Here is a 21,068-nt window from a genome sequence, read left to right on the forward strand (position 1 = left end):
AACTGCATGAGTCAGGCTAGAATTATAGGCCTGAAGCCATGTTTCCTTGTCACAACAGTGGGTGACACAATAGGTGCTTAAGTCCACAGGTAACATTGAACTTTTAATGCCATTGATGTAGTTTCTACAGCATATACCATAGCCTCATAGGATAGGTAGATATGCCAATCAGGGCGTAGTCTATTTCTACATGTTTTAGTGGCCAGAGTACATACACTTTGCACTGGACTGCAGTGCTCCAGTGATCAGAGTAACAACCAACCATAAAATTGAGAAGAAAAAAATGGGAGTGACCAAGTAAAAAGGTGCATTTTCTCACACTGCTTAGGATATCGTTAAAAAGTTAAACTTAACTAAAGATTTGATATAGTTGTAGAGAAAGCCAGTTCGTATATTATCAGACTCTGCTTCTTTCAATAAGCCATTTAAAAAACCCTTTAGTCCGACGAAATGTAATCTATAAGGCACTGCCCATGTGCAATCATGTCAATGAGCTAGAAGTTTATATATTCAAATCATTTCAGCACTATTAGTTTGAAGAAGGCCAGCATGTTGGTTTACCAAGAACAGTAAGAGATTTTTAGCTACAATGTTATATGCACTACACACAGCCAATAACACATGTGCATTATTCAGTCATTACTTTAATAGTTTTAAATTGTAAATCAATAAACAACAAACTTACCTCTTCTCGCATTTTTAGCAGAATTCTCCCTAAGTATCCTTCTTCTGGGAACCAGCTGTTCAGAATTCGTAATATTTCTTCCTCTGGATTTATCACTCTCTGGAACGGTGGCTTCCTACATTCATTCTTGTCTTTAGATATGAAACATTTCTCTTCCATCAAATAATAATCTATGGCATTTGAGTCTACACTTCTGAAGGTAGCTAGAACCTTGGAGGCAAAGTAAAGGAAACTTTATCACAGTATATTAAGTATGCGATTTACAATTATGCAGTCCTGTGAAACTCCAAATTCATTCATGCAAAGATGACTGTAAAGCAGGCACATTTGTTGATTACTGGGCAAAATGTGGAGCAATTACATTATTACATAATAAAGGAAGTGACTTACCTTGAGGCACAAGCTTCTTACCTTTGGTAACAAACGTTGAGGTGCATACTTTACGTAAATGCATATTCATAATATCTTGAACCTCATTTCTTGCATCTCCTACAGGAGCCAGACTGGATCCAGACAAGTTGAAACAGTTCTCCTGTGCCAGTATGGTGTGCGTGGCTTCATATTGACGCAAGGCGACACCAGTGACATCACTGTAGCCATACAGAGGCTCCTTGTCGGTTTATGCACATCCTCAGATGTGGAGAAAAGGCTAATAACATTGACAAAATGTTGTGCAGTGTACCAAAATCTAAATTGGAGGCTTATATCGTACCTAAGATCACTCCTCAGAATGGGTAGGTAGACAGGATGGAGAAAAATCTGCACAAACATAAAGTATCCTTATGTAAGTAATTTGTTCTTTGGATGGATGCTTCTACCTGCATATTCCTCACTTCTTCAAGCAATACGCAAGCAACAGACCCTCAAGTGGTTGGTCATCACACCAGCACAGATTTGGCAATCTCAACAGACTTCTGAGTCGAGAGAGTACTTTCTTGTGAAGGTGTAGAATAAAGTCCACGTAGGAGCCTAACAAACGCCCCGCACTGGGATTCCTATGGAAAAAGCATAAGAGGCAGCTTTCACCCTGCTGGAATCGACCCAGACACTTTCGCCGGGATCCTTTTTGGCAAGTGCATAACCGATCATATTAGGCAACCTCATCCTTCTTGGCACCAACATAACTAAAAACCTGCTGTTCATCTGCCCAAAATTTCCAGGTGCTATCCATGTAAAAGCTGACAGCCTGCAGGGAGCCCAAATGGTAAAGCTTCTCCTCCTACTTGATGGGATGTGGGTCTGGATAGCAGGAAGACATGGTGATTGATTGACACATGTGGAACGGAGTAATAACCCTTGTGAGGAACAAAGCCTTTACCCTGCAAATTAGCCAACCCCAAAAAATAAAATTGACTGAGGAACGCACAAACAAAGCCTGGCACTTACTAACATGTTCAGCTGAGGTGATAGGAATCAGAAACAGTGTATTAATAGCTAAGAGTCACAACCGTGAGCCTTAAGGAGGTCAACATCCTCCCCAATGCACCAAGACCCAAAATGGGACTAAACGTTAATGACAGATTTTATGGAGGTGTGGTGTGTTGAAATAATTACATCCACCACCTCTGCAAGTAAATCAAATAAACTCAGTTTGTCCCACTCGATTTCCAAGTATGAAGGTGGAGGCTCTGGACATTCGGATGAAAGACTTGCCCCTTCGAATGTGAGAAAAGGTCTACTCTGAGTGGAAGTGCGAGAGGGGAATACAAAGACAAACCCAGCAGATCTGCGGAGTATCATACCCTCTTCCGCCTGTCTAGCACAATCAGAATCATCTGGCGCAATTTCCTCAGAATCTCCTGAAACTCCAGTAAATTGATATGACACCACTGCTCCGCTGGAGACTAGAGTCTCTGATCTTTAAATCCTCCAGATGTGAAACCCACCCTAGAGTGGAAGCATCCATCAAAAATGTGGACACTGCTGGTCGAGAGTAGAAGGGTCTCCCACCAGTGAGATTCCACATCACTGAAGATTGTTTGCAGCCTCTAGGGAAATATGGTTGCTGTCCTACAGGCCACCCCTTATGCTGAACACAGAGCGAATGGAGGCACCACTGGAGTGCACATGTGTATGATCAACCAGATGCAGAAAGTTAGGAGTCCTAACAGGTGAAGGATTTTCAAGGGAGGATGAAAAGCTCCACTCAAAATAGCAGGATAATATCCTGAATCCACTGAGGTTGCGGGAAGGCCTTGAGAGACATCATCTCCAACACAGCCTTATGACGGCTCTAGGTGAGATGTGGACAGGTTGATAAAAACCCTCAAGTTATACAGAAAACAAACCTTGACATCAAAGTGGTCTGACACCAGCTATGGCAAAATCACCTTCAGCTGCCAATCGTGAAGGTATGGGAATTAATATGTCTGCATCCTGTGAAGAAGCAATCTCTTTAGTAAAGACACAAAATGCCGGTTTCAGCCAAATGGAGGATCAAAAACAGCTAGCGGGTTCATCCCACCACACACGCAGGTACCTCTTGTGGGGCTGCAGGATTGGTATGTGAAAATATTCATACTGCAAGTCGAGGGACACCATTCAGTCTCCCCTTTTGAGTCAAAAGAAACTCTAAAATAGAGAGTATCTTGAATTTGTTCTTGCTGAGAAAACACATTAAAACTCAAGAGATTGAGGACTTCCTCAGCACAAGAAAATAGTGGGAGTGACAACCCTTCCCAGACTCTTGCTCTGGAACCAGAATGACCACTGCTTTACTCAGTAGGGCCAAGGTTTTCAGTTGGAGGATGCAAGCAGCTCACCTGAAGGAACAGAGAGTATAGAAGGAATCGGTGGGAGGTAACTCTTGGGGAGGGAGGGTATATCCATTGTCAGTGTTTGGAGGATGAACCAGTCCATGGTGATAGACTGCCATGCTCCCAGATGATTTGATGCTCTCTCTCACACAGGCCACATGTGCTCCCTCGTGGGAAAGCTAAACGGGTTTTGTGGCCGAAGAGGAGGAAGATAAAAGCTGTTGGTGGCCGTGTCAACCTCTAGATCCAACAAGCCCTCTGTACTGCCAAAAAATGGCTTTGGCTGATGGAATAGTCATGAAACTTAAGGTACTACCAGTGCAACTGGTGGGTAAGTGAGACCAATCTCAGGGCACGAGACTTAGCCTGAACCTCCCTAAAACACTCCAGGGATAAATGAGATTTCTCGCCAAATAAATAGGAGTCCTTAAAGGAATGTCTATCAAACAGCTTCATAAAAGCCTACAGAATGAAGCCACGACGGTGGACAGCAACCAATGAGCTCATCAACCAGGATTCCTTCTCCTCACTTCGCTCAAGTCAAACAACTACAGTGAAATGGTTCTGAATATGGTCCGGAAGATCAGGGTTGACCATCTGCACCATCTCCTAATGCGCATGAAAATACCCTGCCAAAAACAGATCACATTGTTGGATCAGACTGCAAGTTTCTCGAAGAAGAAATACATTTCTCCCATGACTTCATCTGCTTTGACTCACGGGCAGCAGGAGTGGTGGCGAAGGTGCCAGGATACCGCTTGGAGCAGGATGAAGCCTTCACTACAAGACTCTAAGGAGAGAGGTGAGCAGACAGGAATTAGAAAACTGCAGGCAGTGGATGATGGCAACAGGCAACCTGACAGTTCATCGCGGTGGCAGAGAATGGTTTGTTCATGCAACAAACCATGATAATGGTTCAGAAGCTGAGGAGGCTGGCTGGAAAATCTCAATAAAGAGATTAGCCTTGGGGGGCGTGGGTAGAGGCGTCAAGATGGAGGTCGCACTCTAAGAGTGCTCGGACCTCTCCATCATCCGCCTCTCATCACAATGTCTGCGGGTGCCATCCGAACTCCATACCTGCATGCAGGGAATCCCTGGAGAAGGAACGCCACACTTGCGTGTTCAGATTGTTGATTTTGGGCTCCTGGCGCCCTACCGGGCTTTGGACTTGGCTGGGCCAAGGGCCACAGCATGGTGGCCTCCACCAAGACCCGCTTATGACCACGGCCCCCTTCACCGGGAGGCGCCGGGCGGCGCTGCGACTTCTGTTCAGCGGGGAGTCTGCACAACCCGTTACCTGTCCTTGGGGAGCTGCCCTGGACGTTCACCAGACTACCCGGTCTCTCACTCTCCCGTGCCCCACACATGCAAAATGGCCGCTCCCAGAGCCCGCGGCCGGCGAACCTAATGGGCCTGACATCCACCCGGGGGCTCTACATATCCTGACTTCCCCCCCTGGGGGATCGGCTGGAGTGTGGGCCGAGGAACTACATTCCAGAGCAACGAGTGGTGTCCCAGGAGGACAAATCATCGTGCCGATTCCAGTAGCTGAGGCCGGCCCCGGAGCACAAGGAGGAGGTGCCACCTGGTAAGTGGGGTTGTGACCGGGTATCGGCTGTCACGCAGGGCAGCGGTGCTGGAGGTCATCGCACAGGCTTCCAGTATCCGGTGCTGTGGTGTGCTTGGGCCCAAAACACAATGTGACCTGAACTTGCAGCAAGAACAGATTCACTTGGACTTCATGTATATCTGTAGCCATCCAGCCGTAGAGGAGACACCCCCTGTAGCTGGGTGCCCGGCCAGTCCAAGAGCGGCAAGCTCGCCTAGTGGGGTGATGTGGGTGCCCTTGGGCTGTGCACTCCGGGCAGCGGGCCCACCCGGGTAAAACCCACCGGCCTCCTTCCGCCCCGACCTGTGCTTCCCCCTCCTCTGTGCTGGGTGTGATGGGGCCAGGCGGCCTTGATGCCTTGTAGGCTGTGCTGCAGGGGTGAAGTGCGGTCCCTCGGGCGCCCGTTGGGGTAATCAGTCGGGGCTGCCCATCCCCTTGCTCTTGTGGACACCTACGATTAGTGAGCAACGGGTCCGGCTCGGTCCTGCCTGCGTCACCTGGGCCCGGGAAGGGCCTAGTCCCCAAGATCCTGTTCTGGTCCTCGTAGGGGCGGGGCACCCCTTCTCCTTCCTTCGGCCGCCATTTCGGGCAGCGGCGTGGGGTTTGGCTGGTGCCTCCCCGTTTCCTAGAGCGGCTTCTCCTGGGCGCTTTCTTCAGACGGACTGACACGTCCATCCGGGGGTACCCTCTCGGCAGACCAGGACTCTCTGCACCCCGCCGCTCCCGGCAGGTGAGGTTGAGGCGGGGGGTCGCCACGAATCATCATCAGCAGCGTCCGGAGCGTGACGTTGGCCGCTCAAGCAGAGAGTGGAACTGGCTGCAGTAGTTGGGCAGCAGGGGATCCCGGGAGCGAGACCCCCTCCACCCCAAATTCTCTAGAGGCAACGCCCCCGCGCAGTACTGTCCTCACGACTTTTGCCTTCAAGAAGGCCTCATGGTGCCACCACCCAGTGCTGGGGATCACCGCGGTGGGCACCTGTCACCCCTGCCCCCGGCCCTAGTCCTTGCCTTCCACACGAGGGGGCATCATCAGGAACCAGGGTGGGTGAAACCACCCCCATCTGCCTCTCATACAGTGGCCCTCAACCCTGCTTAGCGGCCCTCGATCCTGGTGGGGTCGCGCACTCTCAATTGAGGCGTTCTGATTATCCTTGGGCTCATCCTTCCGGCACCTGGAGCTCTTGCTGGGGAGAGACCTGGCATCGACCATGGGGAGAGACAAGGCCTCGAAATCCACGACCACCCCTACGCAAACGAAGATGGACCGGTTTAACACTTCCGAGCAGGATCCCTCGGACAGACTTATGGGGGGCCCCCCTTCCGGGCAAAGACTTTGCAACCATCCTACAGGCAATCAGCACTTCGCAGGCTTCGGTGGAAGGGAAGATCGGGGGGGGGGGGTCGTTTGGGGGGTCAAGGTGGATGTGTACCTTCTTCGGCAAGACCTCCGCAATGCCACGGCCCGGATAGCAGATGCTGAATCTCGCCTCTCAAAGGCAGAGGATGATATCCTTCAATTGAAAGAACAGGTGGCCAATCTGCACTCACACACTAAGGAGCTGCATCGACGCACGGATGATGCGGAGAACCGAGCACGCCGCAACAACCTCTCCCTAGTGGGGTTCCCCGAAGGGGTCGAGGCCAACCAGGTATTCACCTTCATAGAGGCCTGGTTCACGTCCTGGATGCCCAAGGACGCCCTCTCTGCGTGGTTCGTAGTGGAGAGAGCGCATCGGTCCCTCGGACCAAAACTGCCACCCAGGGCCTCACCACGCCCTATCATACTAAAGATTCTTAACTTCAAGGATTGGGTTGCCATCCTGCGCGAGGCACGTTCTCAGGGACCCCTCAAGTTCCAGAACCACAATATCATGGTATTTCCTGATTATACCAAGGAAGTGCAAGACCAGCACCACTCCTAAACGGATGTTAAAAATAAATTGCGAAACTTGGGTCTGCAATACCAACTCCAATTCCCTGCATGCCTCCCTGTCTTCTTCCAGGGCCCCTCCCTACCTAGCTGAGTCCGACCATTTCCCTTCTAGACACCTGTGATACCCGCGCTGTGTGTGCCCCCCCCCCCGCGCCAGCTCACACCCTTCACCTGGCCCCACACTACCATGCCGAGTCCATTAAATTCCCTTCCAGGCAACTGAGTAGCCTATCGATCTAGGGCCCTCCGCCCAGTGAAACACGCAGTCACAGTGTCTCTACTTCATAGCCGTCACTTGAGGCCATGCCACTTTCTCCCCCTTCCTGTTGTCCACCTCATTCACACGTCATCAGCGTTTCCGCCCTGCGATCCTGGCCCCCACTCAGCCTCCCCCTTGTATTCCCACCTAAGCAGCCCTGAGGCTCCTTCACCCCAGTTACCCCATCCCGCCGCGTACCCGTCCCTCCCTCTTCCCCTCCCTGACCCTTCTCCTTTGCCCCCCTTGTCCAATCCTTCAACCCAGTCCTGAAGACGATCCTAAGTTATAGGATCGAAACGTCGTCGACCTGTCAGTGCAATTGATGGTGCATCCCCTTTTGTGGTTCAAAAGAAACTGTAAAAGATTGTGAATTATTGACTTGAATCACCTTATTCACTATACATATCATTTCACTCTTGCACCTTAAGCCGTTCCTTGCTGATCACATATTGTCACTTGCGTCGCCACCCTTTTTGTGTCACATACACAATCGAGCACCAAGTCCAATTCGGGTTGTTCACAGAATTGTTTTCCTACAGTGCTGTCACAACTGTATTTCCCTCTATTGTATTCTGTAGCCAAATATATTATGCTTTGTGCACATTTAAAAAAAACATTGAGAGTCTCCTTTTCTTTTCTGTAATGTTTTTCCACATACGTATCTAACTCTCCTGCCGAATGATACTGGTTGAGACATTGTTGCTTTCTTAATTTACCTTCCCTAATCTCAACTTGGTTTATGGGTTTCACTCCTGTTGTTTAATACAAAAAAAAAAAAAACCTTCCAGGGCAAAATGCAATTTTTTGACTCACCCCAGGCGGCCTGGACGTCCCCTCCTACAGCGGCGAAACCTGTCCCCCATGTCCTCAGGCTCTCAGTCCGCGAGGCCTCGGTCGCCTGGGCACCAGAGCTGGAGGCACACACACTCTCGCAGGAGGCGCCAGTCCCAAGCAGCAACACCTAGATCATCGGGCCTAGCTGCACATGGAATCCGGGACTCTTCCAGCCCATCACGCTCTCCTCCCCGCCTCATACACCATTCCACTGGCGGACCATGTATGAATCCTCCGTCGCCGGCTCAGCGGGGCTCACCGACGGCGGATTTGGATCTTTCCCGCAGTCCAACTCTCTGAGGATCCAGTGGGCGCCACCTGATGCACGGTCTCTCTGGGGACATGCTCCAACCTCCGTAGGGGTTCGGAACAATGGCAGACTCGTTGCTCTATTTCATTGTCTTTCTGCCGAGACATTGTACATCCGCATAAATGGAGGGATCCTCCACGCAACCCAACCAGAGCGTTCTAGTTTGGTTCTTGTTTCCATTGGTGGGCTGACAGATGCTTCTGTTCTCGAAGTATGGGGTTGTGGGGGGGATTGGGATTGTTTTTCCCAAGGTTGTTGTTTCTTATTGTATTGTTGCGCCAGTTATCATGAGACACTCTGTGATAATCCCTCATGTGGTATACATGGCCTCTTCTCAAGCTCCCGACCACACAGGCGCGACCCCCCGCGGGAACTCACAACTCTCTGGAGTGCCACACACCGCTACTCAGACCACCAGCCGCCATGACTGACACACCTGTTCCGAAGGCCTCCCTTCACGTTCTGTCCTGGAACAATAATGGCCTCCTAGACCGTCTTAAACGAATGGCTGTTCTACGATATGCGCCGCGCATTGGTATAGAGGTGCTCCTGCTTCAAGAGACGCACTTGTTGGGTAACTACTGTCCTTTTCTAGCACGCTATGGGTACAACAGAGTTTGACACTCTGTCTTCGCCCGGGGCTCCCGAGGGGTGGCTATCCTGTGAAGCGCACCCTTCCCTTTGTGCTTACCCAAGTTAGTCATGACTCCCAGGGAACGTCAGTGACCCTCTGTGGCTCGCTGTGTGATACTCCCCTCAACCTTGTGTCCATGTACTCACCCCCTTCGATGCTCGTGATGACCCTGAAACACACCACCGCCCTGCTGGCCACCTTGCCCCTGGGTCCCACTGTTATCAGGGGCGATTTCAGCACGGCTTCCTCTCCACACCTTGACACGAAAGGCCCCCCGTCTACCACTAGACTTGCTCAAGCGAAACAATTAACAAATTGGTCAGAGTCTCTGGGCCTCTGCGATGCATGGCGTAGCTGGCACCCTCACACCAAACAGTTCACTCACACCTCCGCTGCACACCATACGCAGGCGCAAACAGATGCGATTTTTGACCCTTCGACTGACTGCATCACGATACAAGATGTCCATATCCTCCCCAAGGGTATCTCCGACCATTCTCCGGTGCTTCTTAGCACGACCCCCCCCCCCCCATTGGCACGTCCAACGTGGAGGATGAATGCTTGGTTCCTTCAAGATAAAGAATTTAAAAAGATGGTGGGGATGGAGCTTAAGGAGAACTTTTTGACCAACGATGGGTCGGTGTCCTCTCCAGTTACCCTGTGGGAGGCGGGCAAGGCAACCATCCGGGGCTTCTCTAAGGGCCAACTCAAGCGTCAGCGACAGGCGCAGCTGCAGCAGATCACCTCGCGGGAGGGCCACGCGTTGCGCCTCGAGCGATCCCCCCCTACTGCCGATGACACTTCCAGAGAACGACAACTCGCTCATCTTCGGGCGGAGATCAGGCAGCTTTCACTAGATGCCACTAAGCTCCTCTGGAGATCCTCAGTAGCAAGAGTATATGGCTGGGGTAACAAGAATGGCACGATTCTCCACAGACTGGCCACATATCCTAGGGAGAACCGCATTATTCCTGAAATAGTGGACCTGGACGGGTCGCCGCACCGATCCCCGGTGGCAATGGCTCGCCCCTTTGCCTCCTACTACCGTCAGCTTTATGCGGAAAGAAACCCAGTACTGTCGCTCTCTGCGCTACTAGAAACTAGAGGCGTTCGCCTTCCTCAGCTGGGTTCGACCGCGCAGGCGGATTTGGACAGCCCTATCACCTGTGAGGAGATTAATGATGCAATATCCCTTACCTCATCGGGCAAGACCCCTGGCGGCTTTCCCCAGGAATACTATACTCTGTACCGTGAGACTCTCGTCCCACGCCTCACAGACCTGTTCGAAGAAGGTTTAGAGAAAGGTTCCTTCCCACCCGAGGCGGATATGGCCACTATTATGGTTCTCCCAAACTCTCAACCGCCATCTCGTTGTTGCAAAGACTACCGTCAAATCTCTCTTATAAATACAGAGGTTAAACCCTATGCCACAATACTCGGCCAGCGGCTGAAGCCCTACCTGCCCATTTTGGTTCACCCTGACCAGTGCAGATTCATGCCCACGTGTGGAACTCGACAATGTCCCCGGAGGCTGCATTTGGCCATGGCTCACCGTCACTTGCTCACTCGCTATTTGGCGATCCTCCTCGTAGATTTCGAAAAGGCCTTTGATTCGGTGGATTGGAGATATCTAGAGAACGTGCTGACCACGATGAGTTTTGGCCCTCACTTCCGAGGTCTGGTACGCGTTCTGTATGCCCAGGCGCGAGTCTTAAGTCAATGGGGTGCCCCCTTTTGCCGCTTCTCTTCGCCCTGGGGATGGAGCCCCTGGTGCTGTCCGAAGGTCACGTTCAAGGATGGGAATTGCCCAAAATGGAGGCTGTCAAGATCGTTCTCTACACAGACGATGTCCTAATTTATTTAGCTGATAGTGCCCAGTCCGGCAATCCTTTGGGCAGGCCTCCCGCTAAATCCCGATAAGTCAGTCCTGGTCCCTCTACGCTTGTCTAGAGACTGCTATGACTGGCAATCCACAATACCGATTCGGCATCAGTCCTTCAAATACTTAGGGATCTGGGTTGCCCTTCTACCTGAACTAAGCTGGTCCCTCAACGTTACCCCGCTGGTGAAGAAAGCCAAGGCAGACCTTCAGAAGTGGCAGATTTTACCTTTGAATCCCTTGAGGAGAGTCGCCCTGTTTAAAATGAGGATTCTCCCCAGGTTCCCGTACGTCCTCCAAAACAGCCCCTTTTGCTTTCCGAGGGCCTGGTTTCGGGAACTGGACCATATGGCCACCAAGTTCCTCGGGGGGAGGGAAGAGCACGTCTGGCCCTGATCCTATGCCAGATTCCTCCATTCGATGGGGGCATGGGGATGACACACTTTTACCTGTACTATTTGGCTACGAGCTTACTGAGTATACATGACTGGTTTAATGGGGGCTGGTCTTACCCAGCCTACAGACTCGACTTGAGCGAGCTCAGTTTGTCCAAAGTCCAGTCAATGCTGTACGGGGAGTCCATTCCGTCCATCTTACCAGATGTAACGCGCTCCGCGCTGTTGGCCTGGCGGGCAGCTCTGTGTCATACTCAATGGTCACCGAAGCTGACTCAGTGCACGCCTCTCTGGCATGGCACTTGGCTCTGAGAGGTCAGTGGGCTGCAGGGATTTAGATCATGGGACCTTATAGGAATCTCGCAATTGGGGGTTGTGTGGGGGAACGGTCACATGCGCTCCTTCCAAGACCTGTTACTGCATCAGCTAAACTCCGCTTGGTCCAACTATACTATTTGCACGCCGCCTACCTCACCCCGGTATGCCTTCATCGGGCTGGCTTTTACCCGAGCGCTTCCTGCACGAGGTGCGGCCATGACCCAGCTGATTTTTTCCACATGTTATGAACATGTCCCCATTTGGCACGGTTCTGGGGTGACATTGAAGAAGAGCTTACAGAAATCTTGGGGTGGGAAGTCCCTCATGACCCACGACATTCTCTCCTTGGGATTACGGATGGGCTGGATGGGTCTAGGAATTAAAAATTATTTTTCAATACGGCAATGGTAGTGGCCAAGCGAGACATAGCTGCATCCTGGAAGTGTTCAAATCCGCCTTGCTCTGGGAGGTGGCGGAGGGGGGTGGACTGGTGTGCCTCACAGGAAAAAACCATGTATGAAGCACAAGGTTGTCCAAAGAAGTACCACAGGGTGTGGGGCAAATGGTTGGGTGCCATGGAGTAGTCAATGTTATGTGTACAATGTATATATCTATTTGTACCTTAAGTGGTCAGACATTACGGAATAATCATGTATTTGGCTGTGAATTGTTATCCTCTGTGTCCAATGCTGATTTGCTGGTGTTGTTTATTGTCAAAACAATATAACTGATTATCAAAAAAGAGATTAGCCTCATTTTCCACTGGAAGAGTCAACCCAAGAAATGTTGCCGCCTTTTTTAGGACAGTAGATAAACAGCCCATCTACTTCAAGTGAGGTCCCAAAAAGCAAACCAAGTAAAATTTGGTGATGTATCGAGCCCTTAAGCATTTTGACGGGCTAAATACTCCACAGCTGTTGTACCATTAGGAGCAACCTAATTTCCCACCCCACTACTGTTATCATCATCATGACCATTGATATCTGCCCTTTGTATATGGTCTGAGCAAAAAATGTCATCAAGCCTGTTGAAATACTCAACTCTAGGCAAAGGCATGTACTGACGCTCCTCAATGTACCTTGATTCCTCTATAAGTCTCTGGACCTACCTCCCAGAGCACATGAAGATGGCCTTGGTTTTTGGAAGGGGCACTAATGTTAGTGCTAGCATCAACGATGGTGCTGACGCCAGAGGAGATACCACCGGCATTGCCTTAGGTGGCGAGAATGACTCGGCAGAGAGATGCCAGAGAGAGGCTGTCTGGCGTTGACTGGTGCCAAGGGAGGCCACGCTGGTAGAATTCCAATCAGAGGTCCCAAGGATTCCAAGAGGCAGTAAGGCAAACCAGGGTGAACCGAACCATGGTGGAATAACACTAACATATCAGCGTAAAAGCCATAACCTGTGCTAGGTGCTGGGAACTCCAGGAATGCAACTGGTGATACAAGGCCTGAGGCTGCAGCCAGGGCAGATGCGGAAGCTGCACTAGAGTGTTATCCACTCACTCTGGTTTTGACGAGGACACCAGCGCTGGAGTCGAGGAGCGATGTCATTGATCTGCAGCATACCGCTATACTGGAAATTATGCCTGGATGCTCTGGAATCCCTTTCATTGTGCTTTCTGGACTTCGTTTTTGCACAGCCTCCTGAAGACGCCCAATTCTACAACTTGCTGGTCAAAGGCAAGGATCTAGAGCAAGACCTGGAGCCAGACATGGAGTGGGATCAGTACTTACCCCAATGGCTGTCGCATATCCGCACTATGAAGAGTGTTGCCTAATGCTCCTTAGTGGAACTGAAGTGCATGAGCCACACTGATAACATAACTGAGTCGCGCTTAGGCCCCAAGCAGACCTTGTGGGGTCTGAAATAGACCGCTGTCTGTGGCAGGAGAGACCGGGTTTGCAACTTGACTTTGGGAGGAGACATTCTTGTACACTATAAAAAGGTACATACGGCATGCTGAGATAATTGTATAGGTGTTGGTCTCATCTCAATAAATGTTTGACTACAGGGAGCCGCTTTCACTCCCACACCTTTTCGAGCAACTACTACAGTGAAACTCTATTTCTGCACTGTGTTTTGAAGCCCCCAGAATAGATTGGGTCAAATCTCAAACTACCTACAAAGGAAGGTAGGAGAGTAGGGGAATCAAAGGGATCATAGGTTCTGATTAAAGCCGCAAAGTCCCTATTAGGGCTAAAAGCTGTTGGCAGGCATGCAGATAGGAGGGGTGGGGGTTAATAACTCTTTCCGACACGACCATCCTATATACATTTTTAATCCTGACCAAGAAGTCCAGGAATAAAATTGGCAGCGGGTATTCCTGAGCCAGTTTAAACTCTTATTTGTGCACCATTATTCTTTTCTGATCCCTGAAAATGTGTGTTTGTATTGTTTTCCCCTCCGTTTTGCTCGACACCAGGCGTTGGTCTGCGCAGGGGTGTTGATAGCAAAGCCTGATGATGAAGCATGCCACAATTTGTGGGTGAGGCCAGTTTTAAAAAAATGAAGCACATGACACATACTACATTAATTATCTGTTCCTTGTACTCCTACTCCTCTTTTGTGTGCATGGATATTTGTTGGGGAGGTTGGTGTAGGAGTTTTACCTCTTCTCCCATAACTGTGTTTGATTTCGGGGCTGAAATAGACAGCTGTCTGTGGCAGGAAGGACAGAGTTTGAAACTTGACTTTGGGAGGCGACATCCTTGTACACTGTAAAAAAGTTGAATATTTGTGAAAAATGTTTCACGGGCAGCTAATTCAGATCTGAATTGAAGAGTGCTGAAAAAAAGGAACTGACATCAGGATTCCATTTGCATGGCTCAGATGTCATGTCTGGGGTGAAATCCGGAATCAGGAGACCCATTCCTACATTTTCTGCATCCAGTCTGGAACTTTAAGAAATTTCGGAAGCAAGGAATTCAAGAAGTGAGGAATCTGGATGTAAACATTTCCAGCATAAGAAACAAGATGTATCCCTAAGTAATACTGCAGATTTTTAATTCTTTGAAAATGTACCCTGCACCAACCAGAGGACCTTTCACAGTTGGTAATGACTGGCTTCTAGTTAGACCTATTTGGTCCTGCACCGGTGTAATTTGTTTCATTTTTCAGTGTGGTCAGCATCACATAAAAGCCATTTTTGTATGCCGTATAGTCTGACTCTAGTCTGTGTATTTCCAAGTCGAGACATTATGCATTATATATTACACCTAACAGCAAAACTTAAAGAGTTTTTCGAAGTTAAAGATGTTCGAAGGCTGCTGGCCCCAAAGCAGAACAATAAAGTTGCTTGGGTGATCAGCCGTAGAATATGTGGGAGAGCAGGAAGACTGTCTAGATGTTCTCAGAAGAGATAAATAACCAATAGTCCAGATGTAACTGGAATGACTAATATTAGAAAGTCTGGTTTGTAATCTTGTCTAGGAGGGGTGGTAAAGTGAGATGCATTGTCAGAGAGAGGGGGAATAGGACAGTTAGTTAAGGGCTTGAGCCGATAATTCTTGGAAACTCCGCTTGGCAATGCATGAATTTACGTAGTTGTCTGGGAGTGAAGTGCAATAGTGGATGTACTTAAGCAGAAGTCAGATATTCAGTACTGAATGGAAGTTAAACAAAGTATTGAGATGCAACTGAATAAGTAAACAAGATTAATGTAATGAATCAGAATTGAGATCTATGTGGCACATGCTACTAAATGCACAAAGAACATAGTACTAAGCAAACTAGGCAAGCAATCTGTTAGTGGATAATTTTAAAGGAAACAACTGTGAACCTAGTATGTGACTGGTAACAACCATTTGATCTGTTGCGTTTGCATTAAAAACAAATATTTTTTAAAGGAAAGAGATGTCATAAAAATACAGAGATAATCAAACCGATTGTGGTTCAGTAGCTAAATAAATGTAGGACACAAAATGCATGTCTCTCTTTAGATAAAACCCTAAAGTGTAAACCTGCTGCAACAACAAGGTGAAGTGCAATAACATTACAAGTGAATATATAATTCTAAGCTTTGCTGCCTAAAACAGAAAACCATGATTGGGGCACACATGTTTAAATTGATTTCTTAGCTTGTGAACTAGCCCTCTGTTGAGGTACGGATGAAAAGAAACATGCGGGCAGGAATAACATACTTTTAGTCCTTCAGTAATGAAATGTTGAGATATACTACAACATACATACAATGATATGTGTAAACACAAAGGATGGAATGCATGAAGGTAATACAGCCACAATACATGCCTGGTCACTCATTCAAAGGAAACAGCACACATGATGAGCACAGCAAAATGTACAACACAAATGAGACTATGCCTGTATAGTAAACACATAGGAGAGTGAACTGAACATTACACATGCCAATTCTAAAGTGGCTGAGCATCAAGCTGGTAGGTAATATCTTGTCCATCCATATTGGCAACATGAAGCTGTACAGTTTTCATTATGTTCATGTTAGTTTACAAACAAGTAATGGATGTTCCTCAATGTCATACAGGTTGAAACTATGGCTACTGGTCATTATGTCTAAGCCCAAACCTTTTGTCTCCTTCAGCCCTTTACTCACAGTGCAACAAAGGATACGAAAAGCACTTAACATCCTGACAATGTAACCTTTCTCTTAAAGATGGATCTCAAACAACAGCTGCCAAGACTCCAAACTGCAGCCAAGCTAGATTCAAGAACTCTCTGATGCTGAATCTCCCACTCATTCGGACGTCGAGGACCAACCTGGCCCTTCTGGACAGCCAGGGATGATACAACCAGTGAGTCTCACTGGCCCCACCACCACAACTCCCACCCCAGTAGCTACAACAACGCAGAGCACTGCCCCAACAACCTGTGGACCTAACTCGAACACCAACATCCCATGCACCACAGTACCCGTTCCGGAGGTGAGCAACAACAGTGCACTAACTGAGGATGTAGGGAACAGTGAGAGGATGCGGGCACAGCCAAGGTAACATGTCCGTGGGCGGGGGGGGAGGGGCAAGGCTGGTGGGAGGGCCACTGGGAGACAACAATGTGAGACCACTGGTAAAATAGAAAAGGTAACTTAAAACTCTTCCCTGATCAAAATTCTGGGCAAAACCTCACAAATGATTAAGAAGGTATTTGTTGCTATCATTAAGTAGCAGAATGTGATCTACCTTCCATCTAGCGCCCACTGTAAATGGAGAGGTGAGCTTGCACTGTTCATTTGATGTCTTCTCAGAGATAAGAATCCTAAAATCACAACTAATCAAAAGCCAAAGGTTCAAGCTGAAGATGCCCTTCAGGATTGCTGCAGCACATTATTCCTTGCATTCCATGCGCAAGTACAGAATCTGACCAGCACATTTCTGACCGTGTAGGTCACTGCGCATCAATTACACCAACGGAACCAGCAGAGCAGAGGCAAAGTTGTACATAATGCCGAAATACTAACCAAAAACAGGGCAAATGGTACTTACCTCCAAAATCCACACATACAAATGATGACATTAACTGTGATGTGTGCCAAAGGTCTTTGGGGTCATACCTGATAGAGGGAGCTTGGAAAATGGCAAGGTGCTCGGTTACACGACTCTCAAATCCTACCAGAAGGAATGCTCATATTGGGACCTACATTTAGCCTTTCCAAAATAGTGTGTGATGCCCTCAACCTATCTTCAAGGTGAGCATACAGGCATATAGACTTGTAAACCCTAGGGTTTTATCATATGCCTACATGGTATATGTAGTGAAATAATACCAAAATCACAATTGTATTGGCCAAGGTGACCAGAAAGAAGGTTTATTTAATGAAGAAATTAGGCTTTATATTATATTTCCTCCATTGCCCAGCCCTAATTGCTAATATCTAGTAATCTCCCATTTACATATGTGGGACACATGAGCTGCATATCTGAACCCGTCCGAAAGCACACACTTCACAAATTGTACCGGGCTATGTCTAGGGAATCGAAACTCAGTTCTTCTGGATGCTACTTCTTGGCCAATGCATAGTGATCCTAATGCAGAAGGACCATCCACATTGACAAAGTTATTTTCTCCACTTCCTCAACTTTATTTGCCCCAGAGTACCCCACAAAAATCTGATTGTTCACTCGATGTTCTTGGGTGCGATAGATATAAAAGCTCAAGGCTTTCCTAGGATCCAGTCAGTGGAGTCTCTCCTCCTCTTTTGAGGGATGAGGCGGCACAATGAATGTTGAGAGAGTGATGGGTTGCCCAATGTGAAGAGTCACAACCTTTGGCAAAAAAGGCTGCTCTGGCATTGGTCCTCAACACCTCTTTATGTGGGTAGAAAGGGGTGTAAGGCGGCTGCACTTAAAGCTTGAAGGTCACTCATGCAATGAGCAGAAGTTAAAATGACCAGAAATACAGTCTTCAGAGTCAGGATATAGTTGACAGCTGTGCATTGGTTCTAAGGAAGTGCACATGAGCAAAGTGAGGAACAAATTCCTGTGAGGAACAAAGGTGATAGGAGTCTTTTTCGAGGAGTCAGAGATGGAAAGAAAACACGGTCAGAATGATCAAGAGGCCAACATGGAATGAAGTCACCATCTTTGGTAGGAGGGTAGCCTAGGTACTGAGCACCAACCAGTCCTAAAGGATGTTACTTACCTTCGATAACGCCTTATCTTGCAGAGACAGGATCTAGCCGCAGATTCTTTGAATTATCCCCAGACTGGATACGGAAAATTTTACACAGTAGTAGCTCTGCGTGTCTGTAAGGGGTGGTGAGCGATTCCGTAACTACGCTGTCTGTAGGAAGTGACATCAACAGAGTCCATACAAGCCCTCCCCCGATGCGCTGACGTCAGTTTCTTCCGTGACCCCTCTCTGCGCTAAAACGCAGAGCCACCTATAGAAACTGCTAAGAAACAGTGTGCCCAAAAATAATCTTTTTGTAAAATGTCTGTTTCCTTTTTTTAATTTTACTCAAAGGCACGAGAGTGCTCAGAAGGGATGTGAGAAAAGAAAGGATAAACCAGTTTGCAGAGTTGGGAGGAGGGCGGGTCGGGAAGGGTTCTGCAGCTACATCCGGTCTCTACCAGATAAGTCATTTCATTACTGATGGAGTGGGAGAGGGAGAGGGAGAGTGGGGGAGAGAGAGGGAGAGGGAGAGTGGGGGAGAGATAGAGAGAGAGAGAGAGAGAGAGAGAGAGAGAGAGAGAGAGAGAGGGAGAGTGGGAGAGTGGGAGAGAGAGAGAGAGAGAGTGGGAGGGAAAAGGAGAGGGAGAGAAAGAGAGCTGCTGCATGATAGGTAGGGGAAGGAAGAAGACACCCACAGACAATAGTGCCGAAAACATGTGTGGAAGCGAAATCTGCCTCTGTAGGAAAAACATGGGAAGACACCAACGGTAGAAGAATAAAGATGGTTGGGAAAGAACACTTCATATAATCAGAACACTACAGAGTACCCCCAATGGGAACCGGACCATTAGTGAACGGGGGAAAAGGCAAAGGACAATAGCTAATACCACTGAGCCAAAACTCTTTGCCATAATAGCAAGCGTCATAGAGAGAACCAACTAATGCTGTAAGAAACCATGACAAACAATACCAAGGATGGGCAGAGACCATCCGTGGTCATAGAAAACACTTCGAAAAGGAAGTGGGCCTTCTCAGACCATGCAACGTTGGACCCATAGAGGAAGAAGGGTTAGCAACTGCAAAGCAACAAACAAGTGAAGGCTCCACAGGACACAAGGAAAACGGAAGTAAAATGCATTCCTTCCTAGAAGGGCAGCATAACATGAGCACCTACCCAAGAAGGGTACATACAAATGTTCAAAACAGCAGACATTGACTGAGATGTGGCAGCAGCTGGCTCGCAAGCCACATGGTAGCGTATAAGGGAATATAGGGAGTAGAAGATATCACCCATCCCCCAAAAAATTAAATCAAAGGGACATAAACAACACTACCGACTGAATGGTGACAATCAGGCGTCTGAGAGATGACAAAGAGACATCAGCAGACGAAAAACAACACCTCTCGAACAGAGAAACAAAGACTACTATGAGGGACTGTAAAAAGAGCAAGGTGAACCAAGGCCAATACAGGGTAGGCCTATCCAGCTAACCAGTCTCCATCTTAAAAGAAAGAATAGCAGAGGAAAATGGTATCTGGCTGAAGCTAGGAAGAAAGATAGAGTAATAGGTGTGGGAAGACCAACACCACAAGCAGAGGTCTAAAACCAAACAATCAGTATAAGAACTGAAATAACAGATGGAGTGGCAGTGCATACAGCTTAACAAGCATTCAGGATACATAGACAATGTGTTGATAGGAGACAGAACCCAGAAAATGGCCAGAAGGTATAAGTGAAACACAGCAAGAAACCCATATCATACCATGACTATGGAGGAAAAAGAACCCTACCTCTGCCAGAGGAAGAGAAGGAAGAGAAACAGTAGAAAATGTCAAATGCAAAAAGAAATCCCCAGTTGCCACAGGACAACCTGTGTCCGGTCAACAAATCCTGTGACATCAAGAGCGAGGAGCCAGGCACGCCTGCGGAGAACTACCAAAAGAGCCATAGCTCGCCAAACAGAATCTGTGGTATCCATGCCACAGCAAATTAGCAATTTATCTACCTGACGGCCTTCCTGGAGCAGCTGAGTAAGAGTGTCCTGGGTGTCCTCAGGGGAGGAGTGGAGAAGGCACAAGACCGAATCACACATGTGAGAAAAACAGCCCAGAACACAAGCTGTATTAAGGGACCTCAAAGCGGAATAGGTGGCTGAAAATATATATCGACCAAGAGCATCTAGACTTTTAGACTCTCTGTCTGGAGGGATGCCAGGCAGGGCACTGATGTCAGGGAGGTTGTAGCAGCCTGAACCACACAACTGTGCGGAGTAGGCTGCCAGAAGAGGCAGAGCGGGTCTCCAGGGGCAGGTCGTGCCATATGAGCCACAGACATTCAGGGGGTAGTGCTGGGAACATGCGCTTAATGCGCTGCTGGGAAAGATAGGTGTGGTGCACATAGTTGCATTGTGTGAAGTGGAACCGAGGGTTACGGGATATCCCTTTCACCAACTGAAGAGCCTGGACCCAAGCCATGTCTGACAGAGGCTGCTGCTGAGATGATATCAAGAAGGTAAATCCAAACAAATGAAACAGAAACATTTACTAGTACTTTTTCTCAGTTTCATGGGTTTTTGCTTTCCAATTTCTAGAGCCAGAGTGAGCATTTAGAACCTGTCCTTTCTCAGAAAGGCAATCAGAGGGCAGAGGTCCAATGTAAGCCTGAGGAATAGCCAATGTGAACAATCTGTAAGACTCACCCTGTCCGATGTGATTGATCTCCAGCCATGGAGCAAATGCGGCGCTCTGCCTCCAACCAGCTGCAGCACAGGAGGAAGAATTAGGGGACTGCTATCCAAACTGGACTGTACGGTGTCTATAGTTGTCACATCTGAGGATTTAAAGGGACTTAGCTAGTTGCTGTGGTAC

At 48.4% G+C, this 21,068-nt stretch overlaps 1 protein-coding gene across 3 annotated transcripts in view; it reads right to left on the reverse strand.

The window, feature by feature from the left end:
• PLCE1 (phospholipase C epsilon 1) overlaps positions 1 to 21,068 on the reverse strand; it is a 1,554,148-nt gene that overhangs the window by 149,840 nt on the left and 1,383,240 nt on the right. For all 3 annotated transcript variants that reach the window (XM_078643386.1, XM_078643388.1, XM_078643387.1), the window contains one exon: positions 686 to 895. In XM_078643386.1, coding sequence (XP_078499512.1) covers positions 686 to 895 — 210 coding nt within the window. The remainder of the gene's footprint in view (positions 1 to 685; positions 896 to 21,068) is intronic.

Source organism: Lissotriton helveticus, chromosome 5_1 (assembly GCF_964261635.1).
Source record: "Lissotriton helveticus chromosome 5_1, aLisHel1.1, whole genome shotgun sequence".
NCBI lineage: Eukaryota > Metazoa > Chordata > Amphibia > Caudata > Salamandridae > Lissotriton > Lissotriton helveticus.